Genomic DNA, 23,379 nt, shown 5'->3' with positions numbered 1-23,379 from the left:
AACATAGAAAGACAGTTGGTCCTGATGACATACCAGTGGAGGTATGGTAGCAATTTGGAGAGGTGGCTGTGGAGTTTTTGACCAAATTATTGAATAGAATACTAGCGGGAGAGAAGATGCCAGAAGAATGGAGGAAAAGTGTGCTAGTCCCTATTTTTAAGAAAAAAGGCGATATTCAGAACTGCGGAAACTACAGAGGAATAAAGATGATGAGCCACACGATTAAGTTATGGGAAAGAGTAGTGGAGGCTAGACTCAGGACAGAAGTAAGTATCGGCGAGCAACAGTATGGTTTCATGCCTAAAAAGAGTACCATAGATGCATTATTTGGCTTGAGGATGCTTGTGGAAAAGTACAGAGAAGGTCAGAAGGAGCTACATTGTGTTTTTGTAGAGCTAGAGAAAGCCTATGACAGAGTACCAAGAGAGTAACTGTGGTACTGCATGCGCAAGTCTGGTGTGGCGGAGAAATATGTTAGAATAGTACAGGACATGTATGAGGGAAGCACAACAGCGGTTAGATGTGCCGTAGGTGTCTCAGAAGAATGTAAGGTGGAGGTGGGACTGCATTAGGCATCCCCACTGAACCCCTTCCTGTTTGCGGTAGTAATGGGTAGGCTGACAGATGAGGTTAGACTTTGAATCCCTTTGTACCATGATTTTCGGAGATTATATTGTGATCTGCAGTGAAAGCAGGGAGCAGGCGGAGGAACAATTAGAAAGATGGAGGTACGCATTGGAAAGGAGAGGAATGAAGATTGGCTGAAGTAAAACAGAATATATGTGCGTGAATGAGAGGGGCGGAGGAGGAAGAGTGAAGCTCCAGGGAGACGAGATAGCGAGGGTCGATGACCTAAAATACTTGGGGTCAACAATACAGAGCAATGGTGAGTGCGGTAAGGGAGTGAAGAAACGGGTCCAAGCGCGATGGAACAGTTGGGGGAAGGTGTCTGGTGTTCTATGTGAAAGAAGAATCTCCGCTATGATGAAGGGCAAAGTTTGTAAAACAGTTGGTGAGGCCATCCATGATGAGATGGTGGCACTGAAGAGACAACAGGAAGCAGAACTGGAGGTAGCAGAAATGAAGATGTTGAGTTTCTCGCTCGGAGTGAGCAGGTTGAATAGGATTAGAAATGACCTCATAAGAGGGACAGACAAACTTGGATGTTTTGGAGACAAGGTTAGAGAGAGCAGACTTAGATGATTTGGACATGTTCGGAGGCGAGAGAATGAGTATATTTTGTAGAAGGGTGCTGAGGATGGAGCTGGCAGGCAAAAGAGCGAGAGGAAGACCAAAGAAAAGGATGATGGATGTTGTGAGGGAGGACATGAGGACAGTGGGTGTTAAAGAAGATGCACGAGATAGGGTTAGATGGAAAAAGATGACAGGCTGTGGCAACCCCAAATGGGACAAGCCGAAAGGAAAAGAAGTGGGCCGAATACTTTCACAAGGCACTGTAGATAAGTGTGTTAACAGTGTCAATTGTACAAAGGAAGCAGTTTAAAGTGATGAATAGTCAGGTCTACAATATATACATACACGAGTATATATATATATATATATATATATATATATATATATATATTACATTACTCATACTGATTGGACCAGCAGGATGTGAGTGTCCTAACATGGCACAAGGCAGAAAAATAGGTTCTCTGATCAAGAATTTAATGACTTAATTGCCACAGGGAAAAAAGTGTTGGAATGCCTGCTATTTTTGACTTTCATTAATCTGTAGCACTTTCCCGACAGAAGGAGCTGGAAAGAGCTGGTGGCCAGGATGTGGAGGTTCCGAAAGGATCCTGCCTGCTCTTAACTAGTTCGCGTTGCGTGGAAATCCTCAATAGTGGGTGGCGTGCTGCCGACAATCCGTTCAGCGGTTTTGATTGTCCGTTGCAGTCTGAGTTTGTCCTTTTTTGTAGTGGCTCCAAACCAGACTGTGATAGAGGTACACAGTACTGATTGGATAGAACTGTCGCAGCAAGTCTTGTGACAGGCCGTGCTTCCTCAGAAGCCGCAAGAAGTACATCCTCACAATCCCACCTAGGGGCAATTTAGAGTGTCCAATTAATGCATGTTTTTGGAATGTGGGAGGAAACCAGAGTCGTCTTGTCCTTTGGGCTTGTCACTTTAGGGGTCACCAAAGCGTGTCATCTTTTTCCCTCTAAGCCAGGGGTGCTCAATGCGTCCAGTCAATCGCGAGGCAGTCTCGGTCGATCGTGCACAGCAGATGCAGTCTCTTCGCAGATATTCTGTTGCGCACAAAAAATAAATAAATAATCCAATGCAAATTTAAAGTATAACGTACAGCTATTCAGTTTGTCAGTTTGTGGCATTTTGCAATGTGATTCACTGAGTGAGAAATGACTGGTTCTTGTATCCAACGGCACAATTTACATACATACTGTAAAAAAAGAAGAAGCCACTGGTTTCTTTTAGGCAGCACACGGAACTTTCTCTAACAACAACCCCTGCTACGCCACACTCTTTTTACCTACGCCCCCCCTCCACCGTCTTAAAGACCTACACTCCTAATTACAATGTTACAGTACTTACGCAGCCCATCAATGTGTTTTATAATTACAGTGTCCACAGTCTGGACAACGTAGAGCAAAGACGAGCTAGGGACGCTGCTTATGCTTACTTTCGATATTAATGGAGAAAGTTAAAAAATAAATGCCGTTTTTTTTTTTTAAGATGTAATGACTGTCAGAGTATGTGAATAATTAAAGAAAAAGTGGTAAGACTGGACGAGATCTTCCCTTTTCCGAGTGAGAAAGGTCTGGTCTAAAGCCAAAGTAGAGAGTGCAGTATGAGATGGTGTGTAATTTTGAAATTCCACCTTGGCAAAGCCTGATCCAGGATGAAAGCACAGACAATACAGCGCACAAAAGCTCATTCTGTATTTTAAATATAGGGGGCAACATAACATTAACCTTAAAACGGTTTGGGAGCATCAACGTTAACAACCATCTGCAGTCACAGCCATTCTCTGATATGTCACTTGGACTTCCCACTCAAGTTTCAATCGATGGTCCTGAGGCGCTTTGGCACTGAATGCACGCAAATAAACTATTTGACAGTTTTTTTTTTTTTTTAACCTGAGAGCACAGAAACCCTCAGTGCCTTTTCAATGACCCTTTCTTCAAATCACGCAGTGCTCCAGCAAGTTCAAAGAATCCAAAATAATATGTATGTCAAGTTTGCTTGAAATAAATAATCATTATATGCATTCGACTCCAGTCTCTGAGGTGGTGATAATTTCAGTAATTTATGGTAGCTGTTTTTACTATAACTCTCTATCTGCAGGATCTAGTGGGACACTAACTGTAATTGCGGGAAAAAATGATTGTAAATACAACGGTGTGTCGACTAATGAGTTTAATTCATTTTCTAACACACTCGAGACTAAAAACATCATAAAAAGAATTTTTACCGATTGAAAAAACTTCTGGTACTAATCCTTTCCTGATCCCAAAACCCCGACGAAAATGCTTGTATCATGTTTTTTGTAATAAGACACAAGGCTCTGTAGATAATTTTACTTTATGAAAAAAATACATTAATAACATAATAGAATGGAAAGAATAAAAAATTGTCGTTTGTGAGTTGGGCAATGCTGACGACGTCGAACACCTTGGATAGATCAAGGGTCACCAGCACCGCTCTTTTGCACGGTTTCTTGCAGTTGAAGCCATTGATGATAGCAGACGTTATTTGACGGAGTGCAGTGACGATGCTACACTGTTTCCTGAATCCATGTTGACGATCGGCCAACGGTACGTGTTCCACCAATGTAGGAAAGAAGATGTTTTCCAGTAGTTTTGCTACCGGGGATAGTAGCGCGATCGGGCAGTATTACATGCCTTTTACTGGCGGCTTGCCAGGTTTCCGTAGAGCCACTATTCGCCCTCTTTTCCCAATGGCTGGGATCACATTTGACTGAATGGATAGATTGTACATGTCGGCAAGGTAAGCCCATGTAACTGGCCCTAGGTGTTTGAGCTCCATGTTTGATGTTTGGTCGGGAACTAGTACTTTGGAGGCTTTAAGAGTCCGTATGGCGGTGCCGACCTTTTCGGGTGTGAAAGATGGTGGTTCGGCGGAGCACGGGAGGTTCCGTGCAAGATGTTTGACTGAACAATGCGATTGCCTGGCTACAACAAGAACTGCCTATTTACAAACTGAACAAGCAGGAAGTGACGTAAAGGACAGCGGCGCCCCCTCGTGGACTCGTTTGTTTCCATTAGTTTTACCTCCGGGAAGGTTCGTTGTTCCTTCGTGTTAGCCAAAATGCCAGCTCATTGCATTGCTGGACATTGCTTCAACATTCGGGAGAATGGAATTACCCTTCATAAGTTTGAAAGAGACCATGTTCGTTGTGAAAAACGGATTGCATGGGTGCAGAGGTCGAGAGCTTCGTGGGTTCCAAATAACAGGTAGGTGTGTATACAGCTCCAAAACAAAATAATAGTTTAGGGCTCTCATAACGTAACAAAAGAGTCGCGTATGAAATGTGTTGGTGTGCGCGTCGCCCAGCAAACAATGTCTCGATAGTGTTCATCGCGTACTGCGGCGACTTTGAACATACCCCTAAAAACAACATAGCTTGGCTCCACCTCCTCCTTATATGCCACCACGGGCGCTGAAACTCAGCCACTCCGGCTGAGGCGGCGCGTTCAGCGGTCACAACTTCTGGAAGGCTGTGCGTCGGGCTTTGCGACGGGGGCGTCTCTGAAGAACCCAGCCGAGAATGCGTGACTCAGTCGCGTGCGCGCATAAAGCGCTCCGACTCGGCTGCGAGCAGCACCGCTCGGCTCTGTCATAAGGCACACCGCCCGGCTGCGATGAGCCGCGATGGCTCATCTCCGCTGCGGGAGTGGATCAAACGGGATGCGGTTTGGCCGTGATCAGATATCATCTGAATATGGCTCGAAACAATCGTGTAATATTCCCCTGAGGGCTCGAAATAATAGTGTAATATTGCCCCGGTAACTTCACTCGGTTGTGTGGTGTTGTCCTTTTCGAAAAGACCTTCGGTGTCAGAAGGGGCATCGGAAAAATGCGAATATCTCTGTTGTTTAGCTTCCATAGTAGCAGGCACTGCGCATTTTCAACGGCGGAAGTGACGATGACGCGACTAATATGGCGGCCACTTGGATTTCGAGGGACACTCAATTGCGCAACTGTGTGCATGGATGACGCGCTCTCTGCTCACTTTTTTTTCGTATACACATTCAAGTGAATATATGTTATATGTATTTTTCATTAATATATCTATTTTAGAATGTTTATAGAAATGTCAGTCCCACTTTAATTTGAGACCTTTGACATTATAGCAAATTACACATTGAAACATCTTATGGCCTCATTGGCACAACATGTTCAACGTGCCCATTTTAATGAGAGTTGTGACATTTTTCCTTCAGAAAGTTGATCTTTTTGTTTATTTTGACCATAGTTCTAGGTCATGGCTGCAATTAGGATTGGTGTAAAACAGAAATTCTAACTTTATCTTTGCCAAATTCATGTTTCATATATTTCTCATCTAATTGAGAGATATTTTATACTGCTCAGGTCAAGTAGGAAAGAGCAGCGGTCGTTGTCAGAGAAAGTTCCATGTGCTGCCTAAAGAAACCAGTGGTTTCCTCTTTTCATTTTTTACAGTATGTATGTGAATTGTGCCATTGGATGTCACAATGAGTCATCCCTCACTCATTGGATCACATTGCAAAATGCCACAAACTGAATAGCTGTATGTTATACTTTCAATTTGCATTGGATTTTTTTTTTCTTTATGCGCATCGCAGAATATTTGCGAAGAGACTGCACCAGCAGTGCACAATTGCTCCCTACTTATGTGCGCTCGCCAACAATGCTAGCTGACAGAGGCATGTCTTTATGTAAATCAATTTCCGGGTGTGGGACGCGCATAAGCACGCTGTCATTATAAACCACATTGATAGGCTGCGTAAAGACTGTTACGTTTGTAATTATGAGTGTACCCTTTTAAGAGCAGAGGGGGGGCGGTGCAAGGTAAACTTGGAACAAGAGTCAGGCTGGCGTATTTTGTTTTGTTGGGGGGGCATAGCGTCACGTGATCAACCAAAACTGCCTCGTGATTGATACATTGAGCACTCCTGCTGTATACAGTTTGCGATTATGAGGGCTCTGTGAGCCATAGGTTCCCGACCCCTGGACTAGTCTAACGTTAGAACTTACATCAAGTCAAAGTAAATCACAACCTCATACTTTATAGTTAAGATACTGAAACATTACCTGTATTATATCCCAGAATTTTTTTCAGTTTAACTGAATTGTCTTTGACATGGGTCACGATGTTGATGACTTTCAGTCTAAATGCGCTCGCAGTACGTGAAGAAGCTCTGAATATACGAGCAGCCCAGCTGGGTTAAGTCGCTTCACTGGCCAATCAACGGCTGACCAGTAGCAATTGCTTCAGATCTCATTGATTTATCTGAGAAAAACATTGCAACATAAAGAAACACAATCTGCTCAGAGTGTCCCCACTGATCCTTTGTCTCCACAGGATGTAACTTGTTAACGTGAGAGACTGGATCTTATCTTATGTGCAAAACTATTGGAATCCCACCTCTTGCCATCAACACGGATTCAGGAAACAGTGCAGTACCATCAATGCACTCCATCAAATAATGTCGGCCATCATCAACGGCTTCAACTGCAAGAAACCGTGCAAAAGAACGGCGCTGGTGGCCCTTGACCTATCCAAGATGTTCGACATCATCAGCATAGCCCAACTCACCAACAACCTTCTCGGCACCACGCTACCAAACCATATCAAGAGATGGTTTTCATCTTACCTACGCAAACGGTCATCTTTCATGGAATTGAAAAACTGTCGCTCACGCTCCCGGCAGATACGAATGGGCGTGCCTCAAGGTGGTGTTCTATCCCCACTCATGTTCATTCTTTATATATCAAAAATCCCCCCTCCGCCCACCGATGTTGGTCTCGCGTTATATGCCGACGACATCTCGATCTACGTGTCCGACAGCAACATCAATACCGCCTGTGAGCGTGTGAACAACTACCTCGACACTGTACATCAATTCCTGGTCGAACGTGAACTCCGTCTGTCAGTCGAAAAAAGTACAGCCACGCTGTTCACCACTTTCACGGGCGAATTTTGGACGAACCTATAATCAAAATCAATAACCTGCCGATCCGAACTGTCAACCGCCCAAACATCCTGGGCGTTGTACTGGACACAATGCTCACCTTCTGTCCTCACGCTGAGTACACGGCCAAGCGTGTCAACCAACAAACCAACATACTCAAAGCCATCTTCAACTCAAACTGGGGCCCCAAGTGCTGAGACGCTCACTGTGACGTACAAAGCCATCGGAAGGTCTTTATCCAAGTACGTCGCTCCAGTGTGGTCTCTCACTCAAGCCATTGCACTGGAAGAAGCTCCAGACTCGGCAGAACGCCCTCAGATTCACCACCGGCTGCCTGGCCATGGCTAACTAGGACCACCTCCATCGTGAGACCAAAATTCTACCAATAAAGCAACACAACGAACTACTCGTCCGGGAGTATCTGCTACGCTGCAAGCTCCCTGTGCACCCTTGCCATCAGGTGTCAAATGAACCACCTCAACTGCGGTTACTTTGCCATGATGTTTGTAAATACCGTCAAGACATTGACAAAGACATCCCCACCGACACGGTGTTCGACGAACAAGCCTACCGAGACGGGCTACGTGGGCTCCATCGAACGGCAATTGAAGACACGGTGGCCGGCTACAAACCGGTAGTCATCCTTGGTGTCTACCCTACCCCCGATGTGGACAAAACCAAAATCGATCTTCCATGGGCCACAAGATCCAAACTATCACAACTCCGCTCCGGACGAATCTGCATGCTCAATGACTATATGGCTTGTGTCGACAATACTATCGTCAACCTCTGCCTGAAATGCGGACAGGGCCCTCACAACACACAGCACATCTTCAGCTCCGCAGGGCTCGCACTACGCTGGACCTGTGGAAACGCCCTGGAACTAGAAGTCGACTGAACAATGCGATTGCCTGCTACAACAACAACAAGCTCTGAACATGTGCTTTTGGCATAACTTGCAATCATGCTTAGTATGGTTAACTTGCATTTTCCTGTTACCGGGTGAATACTGATTGTTTAGGCTTGTTTTTTTAACAACGTTTATGAAATAAACACGTAAATTAATGTCAAGACTACACAAAAAAAGTGACATCTTTCAATACCTACGTATTTCTACTTCTAACAAATTTTATGTTTGTGATTTTTTTTGTGCCTTGACTGTGCAGATTTGCAAGTGTGATTGTGCACCATTAAATCACAGTGACTGCTACTGCCATTTCCATCTTTTTTGCAAAGTCCACCACCATCTGTCCCTCAAAGTTCCTTTCCTGGATGCCAACTTACCCATCACCATCGCCCCGTTTCCTTCACCAACTTGTCCACTGCAATTTGCACCAATCACAACTCTCTCTTTCTGGGATGCTCAGAACTACTTTATCTAGTCCCTTCCAGAATTTTTCTTTCAACTCTAGGTCACATCCTCTCTCCTCTCGCATCTTGCTCTCTTGGATGCACAATATATCAACCTTTCTCTTAATCATCATGTCAACTAACTCGTGAACTTTTCCTGTCATAGTCCCAACATTCAAAGTCCCTACACTCAGGTGTAGGCTCTGTGCATTCCTCTTCTTCTAGTGATGAATTTGGTTTCCTCCTCTTCTTTGTCTTTGACTCACAGTCGCTGAATTTCCATCGATACCCTGCAGGTTGGCGTTGCTGGGGGCGGACGTTGTTAACGCGGGCCATGACTGATCCGGCATGGGATTCTTTAGATGAACGCTCATATTTGTTTGGCACAATTTTACACTGGATGCCCTTCCTGACGCAACCCTTTGCATTTATCCGGGCTTGGGACTGGCCTACAGATTGTACTGGATTGTGCCCCCATAGGGCTGCATTAGGATACGTAGAAAGTATGAACAGTACAATAAAAAAATGGATTTTGAAAAAGTGCATGGCGAAAACAGGGAAACCATGGACAAAATGCATTTATTTGGTCAAGCTAGTCATAAATGTAACCCCATTATGTACTGGGTTATCGCCTTTCGAAACAATCCATGACAGGCAATACGTTTTACTTGAGTTTAAAATGACAGATTTGACAGATGATTCTGATCCCATTGATTATCTAAAAACCATTGCAACACAAAGAAACACAATCTTCTAAGAGAGTCCACACTAATCCTTTGTCTCCACAGGACATAACTTTTTAACATGAGAGATTGGATCTTAAGTGTTAAAAGAAAACATTTGTATCATCCTAAGTGGGAAGGACGCTATCAAGTTCTTCAAACAAATCCGACAGCAGTCAAGATAGCTGAGAGATCTCGTTGGATCCACCTGTCCAATTGTAAAACCTGTGTGGTGCCTGAAATCACTCCCACCGTCGAAGACACATAATCCGAATAAAAGGGAGGCAGTGGAATTTTCTGCACGTTCATTCCAAATAACACAGCTCCTGCCAGCCAACTCACCCGAGCCATCGAGGGCTTGAGGACCCTGAATGCCAAGATGAAAGAACACGCTGGGGTTGACACGTCCATGCGGGGTGGGCTCCTGGGCCACTTGGCAAAGTTTAAAGGTCTGATATTGTCAGTGCTAATGTCTGTAGCCGTGTTTTCAGCCTTGCTCGTGCTCTGTGAATGCTGCTCCATAACTTGATTCTACACTTTGATAGAACGCTTAATCACAACTGCATTCAGTAAGAGTGATGACCCCCAAGAACTGAAGTTGATCATGATGGACAGTGACGACTTCTAGTAACTTCAAGTCCCTCTGTTTTCTAAGGTTTGTCACAAGTGTCTGGTCGCTTGATAGAGCTGACGGAAATCTTTGGTGGCCAGTTCACAAAGTTGGGCACTGGACAATGTGCATGGGCACACTGCCATGCCCAGCTGGTGGCTGGTGTTTGGATGTAGAGTTCTGACAAAGTGTTCAGAATTTTTTTTCCTGCTTCCATACTTGGTTCATTTCAATTTCCAAAGTACGCTTTATGTGACTGGCAGTAATCAGCTTGTGGTGTCTCAAGTCTCCCCTGTTAAACTGAGGGCTGCAGATAAGACGGTTGCGGCTTTGGGAGCTTCAAATTTTTGAAACAATCCTTGGCAGAGAGACAGATAATTGGCCAGCACATGAGATTGTATAATCTATCATCAGTAGAAGAAAAAGAAAAAAAAATCTTTATTTTCATGGATACTGTCATGCAGTGTCACCACCAGCAGTTAGGTCACTTGTATAAGCCCTGGTATAATCATGTTGCATTCCAAGACCAAGGAGGTGAGCTTCAGCCAAATTTCAACGTGCAGTGGTTTCTGTCAATTGTGGCGTTATGCTGTTCAGTTTCCAGGCTGGTCTTCATTCCATTTGAGTTGCTTTATTTTGTTTGTTCTGTGTCAAAAGCAGAGGTGAATAAATTCCAGCTTTATTATTATGCCTCTTATGCTTGGATTTTGAGGGATCTCTGTGTGAAAGCAGCGGATTGATATCTTTTCTGACAGTTCCATCGAAAGCCCAGTTTGGTTTTACAGTTTTGATTATATTGTTTCTGAGGATGACTAACTATGAACAACTTGTTTTTTTTTTTGGCATTGGTCCTCGAGATTCAACTACACAAATCCCTCTCTACTTTTTGGATCACCTATCGCGGATTCAGTGCATTGCGGATTTCTGCACACCCCAACCAACCCAAAAAAAGCCGGATCCCTCCGTACTAATGCGTCATCCCCGGCGCGACAACATGGACCAATGAAGCAAAGAAAAAAAAACCCCACCAGCATACGTTAGTACAGTACTGTAGCAGGAAGCCACATTGATAGGGTATAATGCAGCCTCCCCAGCAAGACGACAAGGACCTATGAAGCAAAAAAAAAAAAAAAAAGCGCCATTTACCCCTACTTTGCGGTTTTTCTGTTTTCTCGGGGTGGGTCTGGAACCAATTAACTGCGAAAAATGAGGCTGTACTGTACATCGTTTTCAAGGATGAATATTAACTTGTTTTATGGCATCAGTTCCAGTGCTTTGATGCAGCATATTACAGCTTTGTTGGAGTGCAGTCTGTCTGCAATGGTCACGCTGTTGGTCACAGAACCAATCGGGATGCTCAGGATTAACTCCTGCCGAGTCCAGATGCTGTCAGACTGGTACACGATGCTGTATAATCCCAGTCCAGACTACATCAACACTTTACACTGCACCCAGGAGGCGGTCTACCCACTGTAAGTCCTGACTGCATGTCTGCCTTCCCAAACCACCACAAGGTATTTTTCTATTGAAACCAACTCTTAGAATAAGATTCATTTGAATCATATTACCAGCCCTTTTATTATTTCAAATTGGAAACATTTGAATATCTGTCAGACACTGAAGTAAGGTACAAAAATGTTCGTGGTTTTGAAACTTTGTGGGGTACGCCCCCCTTTTGGAGGTCAACTTTTTTCAGCCCCCCCGCTTGCAAGCACCCTCAGGGTAAAAAAAAAAAAAAGCAGAGGGTGCACAGAGACCTCATCGTAAATGCACACTGCTGATGTGGTCTCTGCGCATATTCTGCATTGTGCACAAAAAAATACAAATTCAAGCTGAATTGAAAGTACAACATACAACTATTGAGTTTATGCCATTTTGCTTTGTGATTCAATGACTGAGGGGTGACTGGCTGGAAATGAAGTTAAATTCAATGGCATAATTTACATACGTACTAACACAGCCCATCAAGGTTGTTAACAATGACAGCGTCCTTATGCACCGCCCACCACTGGTGCTTCAGTTAGCAAAGCGGCCTGGGCAACATAGAACGAAGATAGGCTAAACATGCTTGTGTTCACCCTCGATAATAATGGCCAAAGTAAAAAAAAAATAAAAAAATAGAATGGTTATTTTAAGATGCAACAACTGTTTGAGTATGTGCAAATAGAAGAAAAAGCAGTGAAATTCAATTCGATTTTATCTTTTTGGAGCAAGAAATATGTTTCAAAGCCAAAGTAGAAAAAGAGTTTTCAGAAGGAAACGCATAGACAGAATGGAAGTGAGCCTACCTCAAGTGCCACATTCAGCACAGGTCATTTGAAAGCAGATTTGTACGCATATGTAAGATGGGAATCGGAATCAGTTCTTTGTAGGGGGAAAGCGCGCAAGACAAGTGAAAAAGGAACAAGCTGACATTGCGAGACAAATTGAAGCCTGAGCAAGTTCAAATTCTCAATTACAATATTCTCCTACCAATCAACATGAATGCAGAATCCTAGAAAGCTGACGTAGCAAAAGTTATGACTTTGAATTTTTTAATTCAATGAAATATTCCAGGATGAGATGGTGTGTTTGTAAAAATTCCACCTCAGCACACCCTCATCATGGATGAAAGAACAGATAGTACAGTGCACAATAAGCTAGCTCTGTATTTTAAATTCAAGGAGCAAAGAAATCCTCCCCATAAAACCTGTTTGGGAGCATCATTGAGCTATCAGCATGCACTGCAAAATATCTTGTGTGAGCAATTAATTCAGTTTTACAAAACAGATGGGGATGTCATAGTGGATAAAAAAATACCTTTAAATTATGTCAATTTTGAAGCGGGCTTTCAAATTTATAGTTTATAGTTAGCTTGGTTTGTTTAGCAAAGTATTTTTTGTGGATTTAGAAGAACATACACTGTAAGATTGACATTTTCATTATAAGTATTCCGAAATAAATGTAACTGCTGTGGTCTGAATTTTTTCATGAGCTACGTACTTCATTGGATGACACGGCCCTGACCACAGTGCACACGTCTGATGTTACAGTGGTCAAAGGGACCACTCAGGGGCTTAGTGTGTTTGCTTAGACAGATAAAAAATTAGCAGGAACATTGGATGGTAGCACTAACAATTTAAAACCGGGTGGCTGGAGCTGCACGTCCACCAGTTTGAAAACCACTGAAAAAGGTAAACAAAAGAGGTTTCACACCAAACAATGTGTGGGGAGCGAAAAAAGCAGTTGAAAAAGCAAATCATGGATTTTAATTTATTAGTATGAAATCCCAAATAGGCGTGATCCAGTTTCGAGGTATACCGTGGTGTTTAAGTCATGCTTTGAAAAAAGTGAACATTTTTCATCACTAGTTTGAGCTTTGTTTTTTTTTTTTTTTTTTTTGTTTTTTTTTTTTTTGGGGGGGGGGTTGAGGTGTCAGTGCAGGCACATTGACATGACCTCTCTTGTTGGTGTGACTATCAGTGAGCATGACAGTTTTCCTTATCAAAAAAGTCCTAATTTGAGAGAGTTTTGATTTACAGTGGCCTGACAGGGAAATATTTAAAAGTGCATATGGAGTGACTACTATAGGAGGCAATAATTCTGTTAACATAACACAAAAGCGTGTCAATGCTGTCTTGAAATGTACGTTTGCAGCATACATACCATGCCTCCATTTGGTGAAATGAATACTGTTCACTCGTCAAGGATGATAACTCGGTATGGTTAACATTGGTTCAGTTCTGCTCTATTATTATTAGCCACTGCAAAATGAAATGAACTCTTGGCCTATTTAAAAATTGAATTAGTTTTTCTCAATTCCTGAGTAGTCTTGTAAACCAAAGCTATCAAACTCAAGGCCTTGGCGGGAAGATCCAACACACCACATCTTTTAAAGGCCTTTGTCTTCGTCTTGTTACTAAAATATGAAAATTGCACATTGTTTTCACCTTTTATTACATTGGAAACAAAAGGCATATAGTCTGTCCCATTTTTAAAATAAAAGGAATCTTATTTCAACAGTTTTCATCCACTTCTGATTTTAAAAGTAATTATCCATCAATTTGTTTATTTCTAATAACAAGGGATGATTTTACATTTTATAGGGTTTTAGTCAAAATACCCCTTTGAGGAAAATGACGTGGCCCTCAATAAAATTGAGTTTAACCCCCTGCAGTGTGTAAACAGTGATGGAAACACTAAATCTCTACAGGCTATATGAGGAGAAAATGTGTGTGGATATAATTTCCTCAATTTACAAAGAACAAATGTATAAAAACATCACTCAGTTAAAAATGATTCAAATTTTTATTCTTCTTCCTCAGTTATACCATTGTGTTTATCTATTATGCCTTCTGCTTGGTGCTGATGATGATGCTTCGCCCTCTATTGGTTAAAAAGGTAGCATGTGGTCTGGGCAAATCAGATCGGTTTAAGAGCATCTATGCTGCTCTGTACTTCTTCCCCATCCTCACTGTGCTTCAGGCTATTGGTGGAGGACTGGTCTGTGAGTATAGCTCTCTCCTTCCGTTTTTCCTCAAATGATTTTGACCATATCTACAATCATGTTCTCTGAAGTTGTTATATTACTTGAACATTTGTTTGTTTCAGATTATGCATTTCCCTACATCATACTTGTCCTATCTTTGGTCACTCTGGCTGTGTACATGTCTACCACAGAGATACAGGTAACACTATTCCTACTTTTTAGTTTTATAAAGAATGTACAAGCTCTCTCTATAAGACTCAGGTGTGGCATGTCAAGACACTGATAATAAGCATGACTTTTGCACAGGTTTGCCTTGGGCTGGCCACAATGAAAAGAGACTGAAATTTGCAGTTTTGCTTGATTGTTTGTGTCTGTGTGAAAGCCGGGATTCACCCATGAAGAGAACACCTCTCCAAAGGGCCAAACACCATCAATTGTGAGCATTCGCCACCTCTTGCTTGTTACGACGCTCAACTGCAGTCTGTTCGAGGCCCCAATGAAGACAATGAGCTTCCAGAGGTGCTTCCCTGAGATAGTTTAACAGTTTGTGCAGAAATTCTTTGATGATGCAAACCGATTTTTGAAGCCACTGTCTCAGACGATCTTGGAGATGAACATACTGGATGTGGAAGTTGTGGGCTGGTGTGGTTACATGTGGTCTACGGTTTTCAACCTGGTTGGATGGACTGCCAAATTGTCTGAAATGCCTTTGCTGATGGATTACGGTAGAGAAATGAACATTTTATGGGCAACAGCTCTGATGGAGATTCCTCACCTCACCAAGACTATTGCACGCTCCCGCAGAACTTGCAACATCTGTGGCATTGTGCTGTGATGAAACTGCACATTTCGGAGTGGCCTTTTAAGGTTGCCAGCCTATGACAACACCCGTGCAATAATCATCCGGTCTAATTAGCATCTTGATATGCCACACCTATGAAGAGGGATAGATTATCTAGACATAAGAGAAATGCTCACTAACACAGATTTACACAGATTTCTGAACAATATTTGAGGGAAATGACTTGTACTTAGAAAATGTTTTAGATATTGGAGTCCAGCTCATGAAAAATGGGAGTACAAACAAAACTTGCATTTATATTTTTTTTCATTGATGAAATTATTTTTAAAGGCATCTGTGTATTTATAAAAGGTGTAAAATATACAAAGGATAAGGAATTACAGATCACTTGTCACTTTTCAATTAAAATCACTTTGTTTTGAGGGTGGTTTTGTCTCATCCAAATGATGAAAGCGATCACCAATACCAGCCGTAATGACACCCCTGACTTGAAGAACTGCTGTACCTTTTCAACACTGAGTGCATGGCTTGCACTCGAGCATAAAGGCAAACTATGCGCAAGAGACATCAGCGCGGTCACTGCACGCACATGTATAAAGAACTCTTTAGCGTAGCTAGGGAATTCAATCTTCCAAATTTTGTGACTTTTCCAACCCCTTCAGCAAATATTAAAATAAAAAGTAACAAATCTGGCGATTTTTGTGCTTTTACTGGTGACTCTAATGCACAATTCAAAGTAGAATTTGACCCCATTGTGTCCAAAATGTAAATTGGTGCCATTAGCACAAAGCTACCACTAGCTAAAAAAGGAAAGTCATATATTGAAGAATGACCTAATCAGGAAAAAGGTGTGCAGTCGTTATCTTAAAATTAGTGGCTTATTACATTCACCACTTTCTCTTTAGATTTTTTTTTTTAATTGAACTTATTAATTCCCTGAATAGGGGTTATGCACAACCAAGTAATGTATTCAGCAAAGCAGGTCAAAGCACTTCCTTCAGTGTCAGGTGACTGGTGGAGTCCCCTCGCAGGATATCGTGACAAAACAACTGTTGTACACAAGATGTCTTCAAGAGTTCCCAAAGATGAACACAATGAATGTTTAGGCCTTATACCTGTCTAAGTGCCATGAAAAAGTATTGGCCCCCTTCTGAAATTCTTACTTTTGCATCGTTTTCCCACTTTCTTTAAGGTCATCAGACAAATATAACCCAAGTGAACTTAAAATGGGAAAAAATTAGTTTGTAACAATGAATGGCCTTTTTAAGGTCATGCCACTTCATTTCAATCATATTCAAGTTGAGACTTTGACTAAGCTAGTCCAAAACCTTTTTTGGGGTTTGTTTTCATCCATTCAAAAGTGGAGCTGCTGCTATGATTTTTTTTATCCAGCTGCAGAGGCACTTAAGCTCGAGGTCACATGATGGTGAAACATTCTTCTTTTGGATTTTCTGTAAATGATCAGAATTCATGGTTCCATCAATCACAGCAAGTTGTCCTGAAAGGGAAAATCTGCCCAAGACCAGCATGACCATGTTTGACTGATGGAATTATGTTCTTTCTAAAATGCAGAGCTACATTTATGCCAGATGTAACGAAACACACACCACACACCAAAAGCCTTGACTTTCATATCGTCTGTCAATATAATTTGATTTCAGAAGTCTTGGGAATCATGCAGACTGTTTTTTTCTCCCAAAGAAGAAAGACGAGTTCTTGTGTTCTTTTTGGTCAGCAGTGGTTTTCGCATTCAAAGTCCGGAACTCCTTGAGTAAGTCAACAGAGACCTTCAGTTCTTTAGAAGTTGTCCTTAGTTTCTTTCTGCCCTCGTCGATGAGTCATTGCTGTTCTCTTGTTCTCTTTGTCGGATGGGTATTTCAATGAACTTCACCAGTGTTCCATATTTTCTCCATGTATTTATTATCTCGCGATTCTCTCCATATAGTTCACTGGATTCCGAAAACAACAGTTCTATTTCTCAACTGTTCAGGAGTTTTTGGGATCTTGTCATTTTGTTGCAGGTTTTTTAGATCTTTTGTCTGTCTTGATTTTGTCGGGATAGATTCTGTTGAAGAGATTTCTTGATTTAACAGTTCTGGAGGTAATTTCAATTAATGATTTAACAAGGGGTGTAATTTTCTTCAGGGTCACAAACTTTGAATTGTTTATTTCCCATCAATTAATGAAATCACCATTTAAAAGCAGCATTTTAAATTTGCTTGGGTTATGTTTGTCTATTTTCATTTGTTTTATCTTGAAGTGAGAAAAGTCTAAAAAAAATGTAAGAATTTGAGACGTGGTCCAATATTTTTTCATGGCACTGTATATCATATCTATAAACAAAATATTTACATGTATTTAACGTTTGCCTCAGACACCCACCTTGAAAGAAAACTTTAGTAGGTTCATGTTCAAGCCATTAAGGCATTAGTCTGTTGTCATGCAAGTTATCGCAGAATACAAAGGAAGTCTGCTAACATGTGTTCAGGTTTTGGTCACATGACATTATGTCAAATGTAATTTTAATAATTGAATTAAGCATTGACTAATTGCTTGATTGAAAATATTGAAGGAAGTAATTTCTCCTAAAAACAATGCAGTTTGTTTCTCAGAGGGCTTTTCAGTATAATTCAGGGTTTCTAACACCAGCCTATTTTCTTTTTCCCTTTGTGTTCTGCCACTGTCCAAACAGTCCTTTACGAACCTAGCTGCTAAGAAGAAGCGCCTAGTTGTTCTGTTCAGTCACTGGTTGCTTCATGCATATGGCATCGTCTCTATTTCTCGTCTGGACAAGCTGGAGCAGGATCTGCCATTGTTGGCTCTTGTACCTGGTCCCGCCATGTTCTACATTGCTACAGCTAAGTTCACAGAGCCAAGCCGCATACTGTCGGAGGGCAGCAATGGACACTGAAATTTCAAATAATATTTCTAGCAACCATTTGTAAATCATATCCTTTAAACAGCAGAAGTCTCATCAGTTGTTCTATACGAGTTAAGATTTGTAAGCAGTAGACATTTGACGTTTATCTTGTTTGTTGATAAACAAGATGCCCACTCTCATGCATGTCTCGTCTGTAAGGGTAAGGTGTCACAGGTATAACATATTAAAGTACTCTCATAGGCCACAGTTGGTTAAATGAACTATAAGAATAAAAAAAAATAAATAAATAAAAAAAACCCGATGCTGGCTCAGCCTATCTAATTTACAGCAGTCATTGAAATATGTGGGTGAACTTAAGTGTATCTGTCGATATCCAGTACTAGCCTTGATACTTACATTAAAAAGTAATCATACCCCTTGATGTTTTTCATATTTTGTGACCTTACAATCACAAACTATGTATTTTGTTGAAATTTTCAAACAGACAAACAGAAAGTAGCAAATAATTCAGTCATTCCTTCCTTCCATCCATCCATCCATTTTTTTTCTGTTTGAAATGTTTTATTTCTTTGTTTTTGAATCTAAATTTTGTTTCTCATGTTTTATGTTTTTTAATCTAAATTTGCTCTGCTTTGGTTATCTGAGGTTGGGTCGTGTTGGCAGTAGCTTCAGCACGGAAACCCAGGCGTCCCTCTCCCCAGACACGTTATGCACCTCTTACAAGAGGATCCTGAGGCATTCCCGGACCAGCCGAGAAACGTAGACTCTCCAGTGTGTCTTGTGTTGTCCCAGGGGTTTCCTCTTTGTGGGAATTGAGGTTTGCTTTTTGGCTTAACTCTTACTTCACCACAACGAACCAATACAAAGTCTGTGTCACTGCAGATTCTGCACCGATCTGCCTGTCGATCTCCCATTCCATTCTTTGCTTACCTGTAAACTTGTCCCCAAGACACTTTAATTCCTCCACTTGGGTCAGGATTTCATCCTCGACCCTGAGAGAGCACTCCACCCTTGTCCAACTCAGGACCATGGTCTCAGATTCGGAGTTGCTGATTCTTATCCGAGCCACTTCCCAGACTGCTGCCAACCACTTCAAGTGACAGATGGAGGTCATGGCTTGATAAACCAACAGAACCACATCAACTGCAAACAGCAGAGATGCAATACTCGGGTCACCAAACCGGAACCCCTCTACGCCTTGGGTGAAACTAGAAATTCTGTACATAAAAGTTATGAACAAAAGCGATTGAAAAAGGCAGCGTTGGCGGAGTCCAACCCTCACGGCAAACGAGCCCAAATTACTACCAGAAATGCGGCCCAAACTCTGACACTGATTGTACTGGGACGAACACCATGTCCAGGGGATTGGTACATACTCCTGAAGCACCTCCCACAGGACTCACTGAGTGACACAGTCAAGCACGTTCTCCAAGGCCACAGAAAACATACAGGGTTCCCTCGCTAATTCACGCTTCAGTTTTTCAGCTTGGATACGGTGGTCCCTGCTCTTTTCAGGTCATTGATCAAGTCCTGTCGTTTAGTCCTGGGCTAATTCCTCACCTTTATAAGGATCATTGAGACGCCACGAGGTGATATCTTGCATGGGTTCCACTCCGATTGAGATTGAAATGACGGTCAATTGTTTAGCTTCTTCCATTTTGTAAAGATTGCTCCAACAGTGGACCATTTTTCACCAAGCTGCTTGGCAATTTCTCCGTCGCACTTTCCAGCCGCATGGAGTTGTACAATTTTGTCTCTGGTGTCTTTGGACAGCTCTTTGGTTTTGGCCATCTTACAAGTTTGAGTCTTACTGATTGTATGGGGTGGGCAGGTTTCTTTATGCAGCTCACAACCTCACACAGGTGTATCTGATTCAGGATAATACATGGAGTGGAGGTGGACTTTTAAAGGCGGCCTAACAGGTCTTTGAGAGTCAGAATTATTGAAATACTTATTTGCAGCTGTATCACACAAATAAATTATTAAAAAAATCCTACTTGGTGATTTCTGGATTTTTCTTTTTAGATTATCTCTCTCACAGTGGACATACACCGACAATTAATATTTCAGACCCATCCATGATTTCTAAGTTGGAGAACTTACAATATAGCAGGGTGTATAGATACTTATTTTTTACACTGTATGTACAGTGATTTTTTTTTAATGATTTATTTGTATGATACATGACAATGACCCGAAGCACACAGCCAGGAAAACCAAGGAGTGGCTCCATAAGAAGCATATCCAGGAGACTGGAAAGTCCTCCTTTCCGCGAGGCCAGCCCTTGGACATCCTCTGCCGGGAGGACACAAACATCATCCTACGAATTGCATGTGTCTCAACCAACGGAGAGATTGTCACAGGTCAGTGTTTGTATAACACTTGGAAAAATAGTCGAGAATATCTAGTCGAAAGACTAGTCTATTTTCCATTTGTCACAGGTCAGTGTTTGTATAACACTTGGAAAAATAGTACAGAATATCTAGTCGATGGACTAGTATATTTCCTATTCTTCAGAGAAAAAATTGCACAAAATAACTATTGTCGACCGACTAGTATATTTCCGATTTTCAAAAGAATTAGATAGTAGGAAGATTGCTACTTCCGAAGAGAAACTTTTAGTTTCAGAACACAGAAATTGATCATTCTGTGAGAGTGAATGTGTACAGGGTGAATGTCCAAAGTTTGAGAAATCTAAAACTGACTAAAGGGTCGTGAGTAAAAACATCCAGGTAATACCCGCTCCAAATTGGGAGTAGAAGCTTGGTATTCAACCCGAAGTCAGGCACTTTGAATTTTTCTCAAAACTGAGGAACCATATCTAGACGCCTATAAGAAAGAAGACCGTTATAAATGGCGACAGTGTCGACCAAGAAATCCAACTGTCCACTTTCCGAGGCTGAAGTAAAGGAAAAATGCCGTTTGGCTGAAATTGATTACAAGGGAACAACAAAATTTCCCAAAAAGTGGCAGTAAAAGAATGGATTTTCTGGAAATGTAGACAACTGTGAAGAATTGGACAAACTTCTCAGTAAATGATCTATTAAAGACGGGCAAAAGAGAAAAGAAAATACCCACGGTAAACAGTGGTTTTATTGTAAGGCCCTTCTTGACAGGGCCAGAGAAATTCAGTTGTAGAACTGAAAAAAAAAGGACAACAACTTGACCACAACTGCACAATCTGGCAATATGATATCAAAGACACCCAAGCAAAAATTATATCCGTCTTTGCCATCATATTCTCAGGTGACAGGTAAACTGACTGACAAGCAAGTAGAACAGAATAAACCATGCGACCCAAATTGTAACACTAGCCCTTATCAGACCAGATCGAAGGGATCAGTGGGCCAGTAGAGACATTCCCTTAATTCGAATGCCCCACTAGTCCCAGACATGAGTCATCACCCCCACTTAAATTACCAAGTTCAGGCCTACCCTACGGTAGAAATGCCTGTCCAGGGTGATGATCCCATTTTTGTGTACAGACCATAGATCCCAACCGAATAAAGAGACATTGCAAGATCAGTCCCAAATCCAAATGACAACTCGGATGCATTCATTAATGAAATGACAGACATAGTTCACAGTCACCGCCTAAATGCAGGGGATTTTTTTTTTAAACTACTGGCATTAACAATAGGGTCAAAATATGGCGATATAATCCAACAGTTTGATCCGAGACAAAATGACGGACAGTTCATTCCTTACGAAGAACTGACACGTCAGGATGGCGGACATTTACGGCCAATCATGGAAAGATATGCTAATGCATTCAGAAAAAGTGCTGATCTAAAGGAAATTGTGAAATGCACCCAGAAACTAGAGGAGTCTGTAGATGATTTCTTTCACAGACTCCGCACCATTTTCAAGGTGCACGGCGGAATTCCAGAGGATCAAAGGGAATTATTTAACTACCATTTAAAACAACAATTTCTAAATCAAGTTTGGTCAGAAATTCGTAATTACGTGAAGAAGCATAATTTGAATTGGCCGACTTGTCCAATGGAGGAAATCCTAAATTATGCAAGAAATTATGAACGTGTCGAGCAGAAAAAGAAAAAAGCTGAGCGTCCTGTGGTAAACAACTTTACAGGAAAGCATTGTGACACAAAAGGGGGACCACGTGACGGTAGTAACAAAAAACTTCAATTTGACTTGTCCAAATTATCACTCAAAAAGCAAAAGTGGTTTAGAGAAGGCAAGTGTCTTAACTGCGGCGAAGATGGTCATCACGCTCGCCATTGTAAAGCCAATGCCAAGCCTAGTTGATGCCGTGCCTAGCCCAGAGGGGCCACGGACCGCAAATTGGTGTCCCACCCTCTGAATTCCTCCTCTGATAGCAACAATGATGAAATAGTTGAGGAAAACATGAAACACATGTTAGACCTAAAAAATTATTTAATTCTTCATCAGAACAAACCCATGATGAAACCAGAATTAACTTTACTAGTCCAGGGAAAACCAGGCATTTTCCTAGTAGATACAGGTGTTGATGTGACCGTTTTAGGAAAATGGGCACCCGCGACAGTTAAACCAAGCCGAATAAAGGTTTACATGGACTGAGCTCATGGTTTGTGGTTTGTAGCAGGAAATGACCCAATCACAATTGGCAACAGACTAGCTGATCAAGCAGCCAAGGCTGCAGCCCAGGGAATCCCCATGGTTGACACAGCACGAGTGAAAGAGGAAACAAAAACACACACACAAAATGACATTTTGATTTCACGTCAGAAAAAAAGCACTACTCACTGAACGCACACATTGGGAGAACAAAGGTCCGAAAATTGACAAGGACGGGGTTAGCAAATTGGCCGATGGAAAACCCTGGCTGCCAAAATCATTGTTTGGATGTGCAGCAAGATTGACACATGGGTTGAGTCACATGTCAACAGGGGGGATGGATGTCAATGACGCAACAATATTATCACACACATGGGTTTACACACTTCAAAATTTTTTTGCAAACAATGTTATCTGTTTAAAAAATAATGCACAAGGCTATTTAAGACCACGAAGAGGAACATTTCCTCTACCTCCCAGAACCATTTCACACAATCCATATGGATTACATTGAGTTAAACAAAGCTTTGGGGATGCAAGATTGTTTGGTGATAATTGATGTGTTCTCCAAATGTGTTGAGTTGTTTCCAACAGCGCATGCTGATGCAAAGATAGTTGTAAAAGCACTGTGTAATCGCATTATTCCAACATTTGGCATTCCAAGTGTGATTCGAAGTGACAATGGCACACATTTTGCGAATGACGCTGTGACAAAAGTTGGACAGCTGCTGAAAATCGACTTAAAGCGTCATTGCATGTATCATCCAAAATCTGATGGGCTCGTTGAACGTGCAAACGGAACTGTCAAAGCTAGACTCATAAA

At 41.8% G+C, this 23,379-nt stretch overlaps 1 protein-coding gene across 15 annotated transcripts in view; it reads left to right on the top strand.

The window, feature by feature from the left end:
* The window catches only part of jkamp (jnk1/mapk8 associated membrane protein), a 62,067-nt gene that overhangs the window by 4,058 nt on the left and 34,630 nt on the right, over positions 1-23,379 (top strand). For 12 of the 15 annotated variants that reach the window (XM_061843842.1, XM_061843841.1, XM_061843840.1 and 9 more), the window contains 4 exons: positions 11,111-11,317; positions 14,150-14,331; positions 14,436-14,512; positions 17,808-20,359. In XM_061843842.1, coding sequence (XP_061699826.1) covers positions 11,111-11,317; positions 14,150-14,331; positions 14,436-14,512; positions 17,808-18,026 — 685 coding nt within the window. In that variant the 3' untranslated portion in view covers positions 18,027-20,359. The other 3 variants (XM_061843839.1, XM_061843843.1, XM_061843853.1) reach the window with 3 other exon arrangements.

This window comes from Syngnathoides biaculeatus, chromosome 15, assembly GCF_019802595.1.
Source record: "Syngnathoides biaculeatus isolate LvHL_M chromosome 15, ASM1980259v1, whole genome shotgun sequence".
Taxonomy (NCBI): Eukaryota; Metazoa; Chordata; class Actinopteri; order Syngnathiformes; family Syngnathidae; genus Syngnathoides; species Syngnathoides biaculeatus.
The sequence above is the reverse complement of the archived record's forward strand: the minus strand, read 5'-3'. Positions and strand labels throughout refer to the sequence as shown.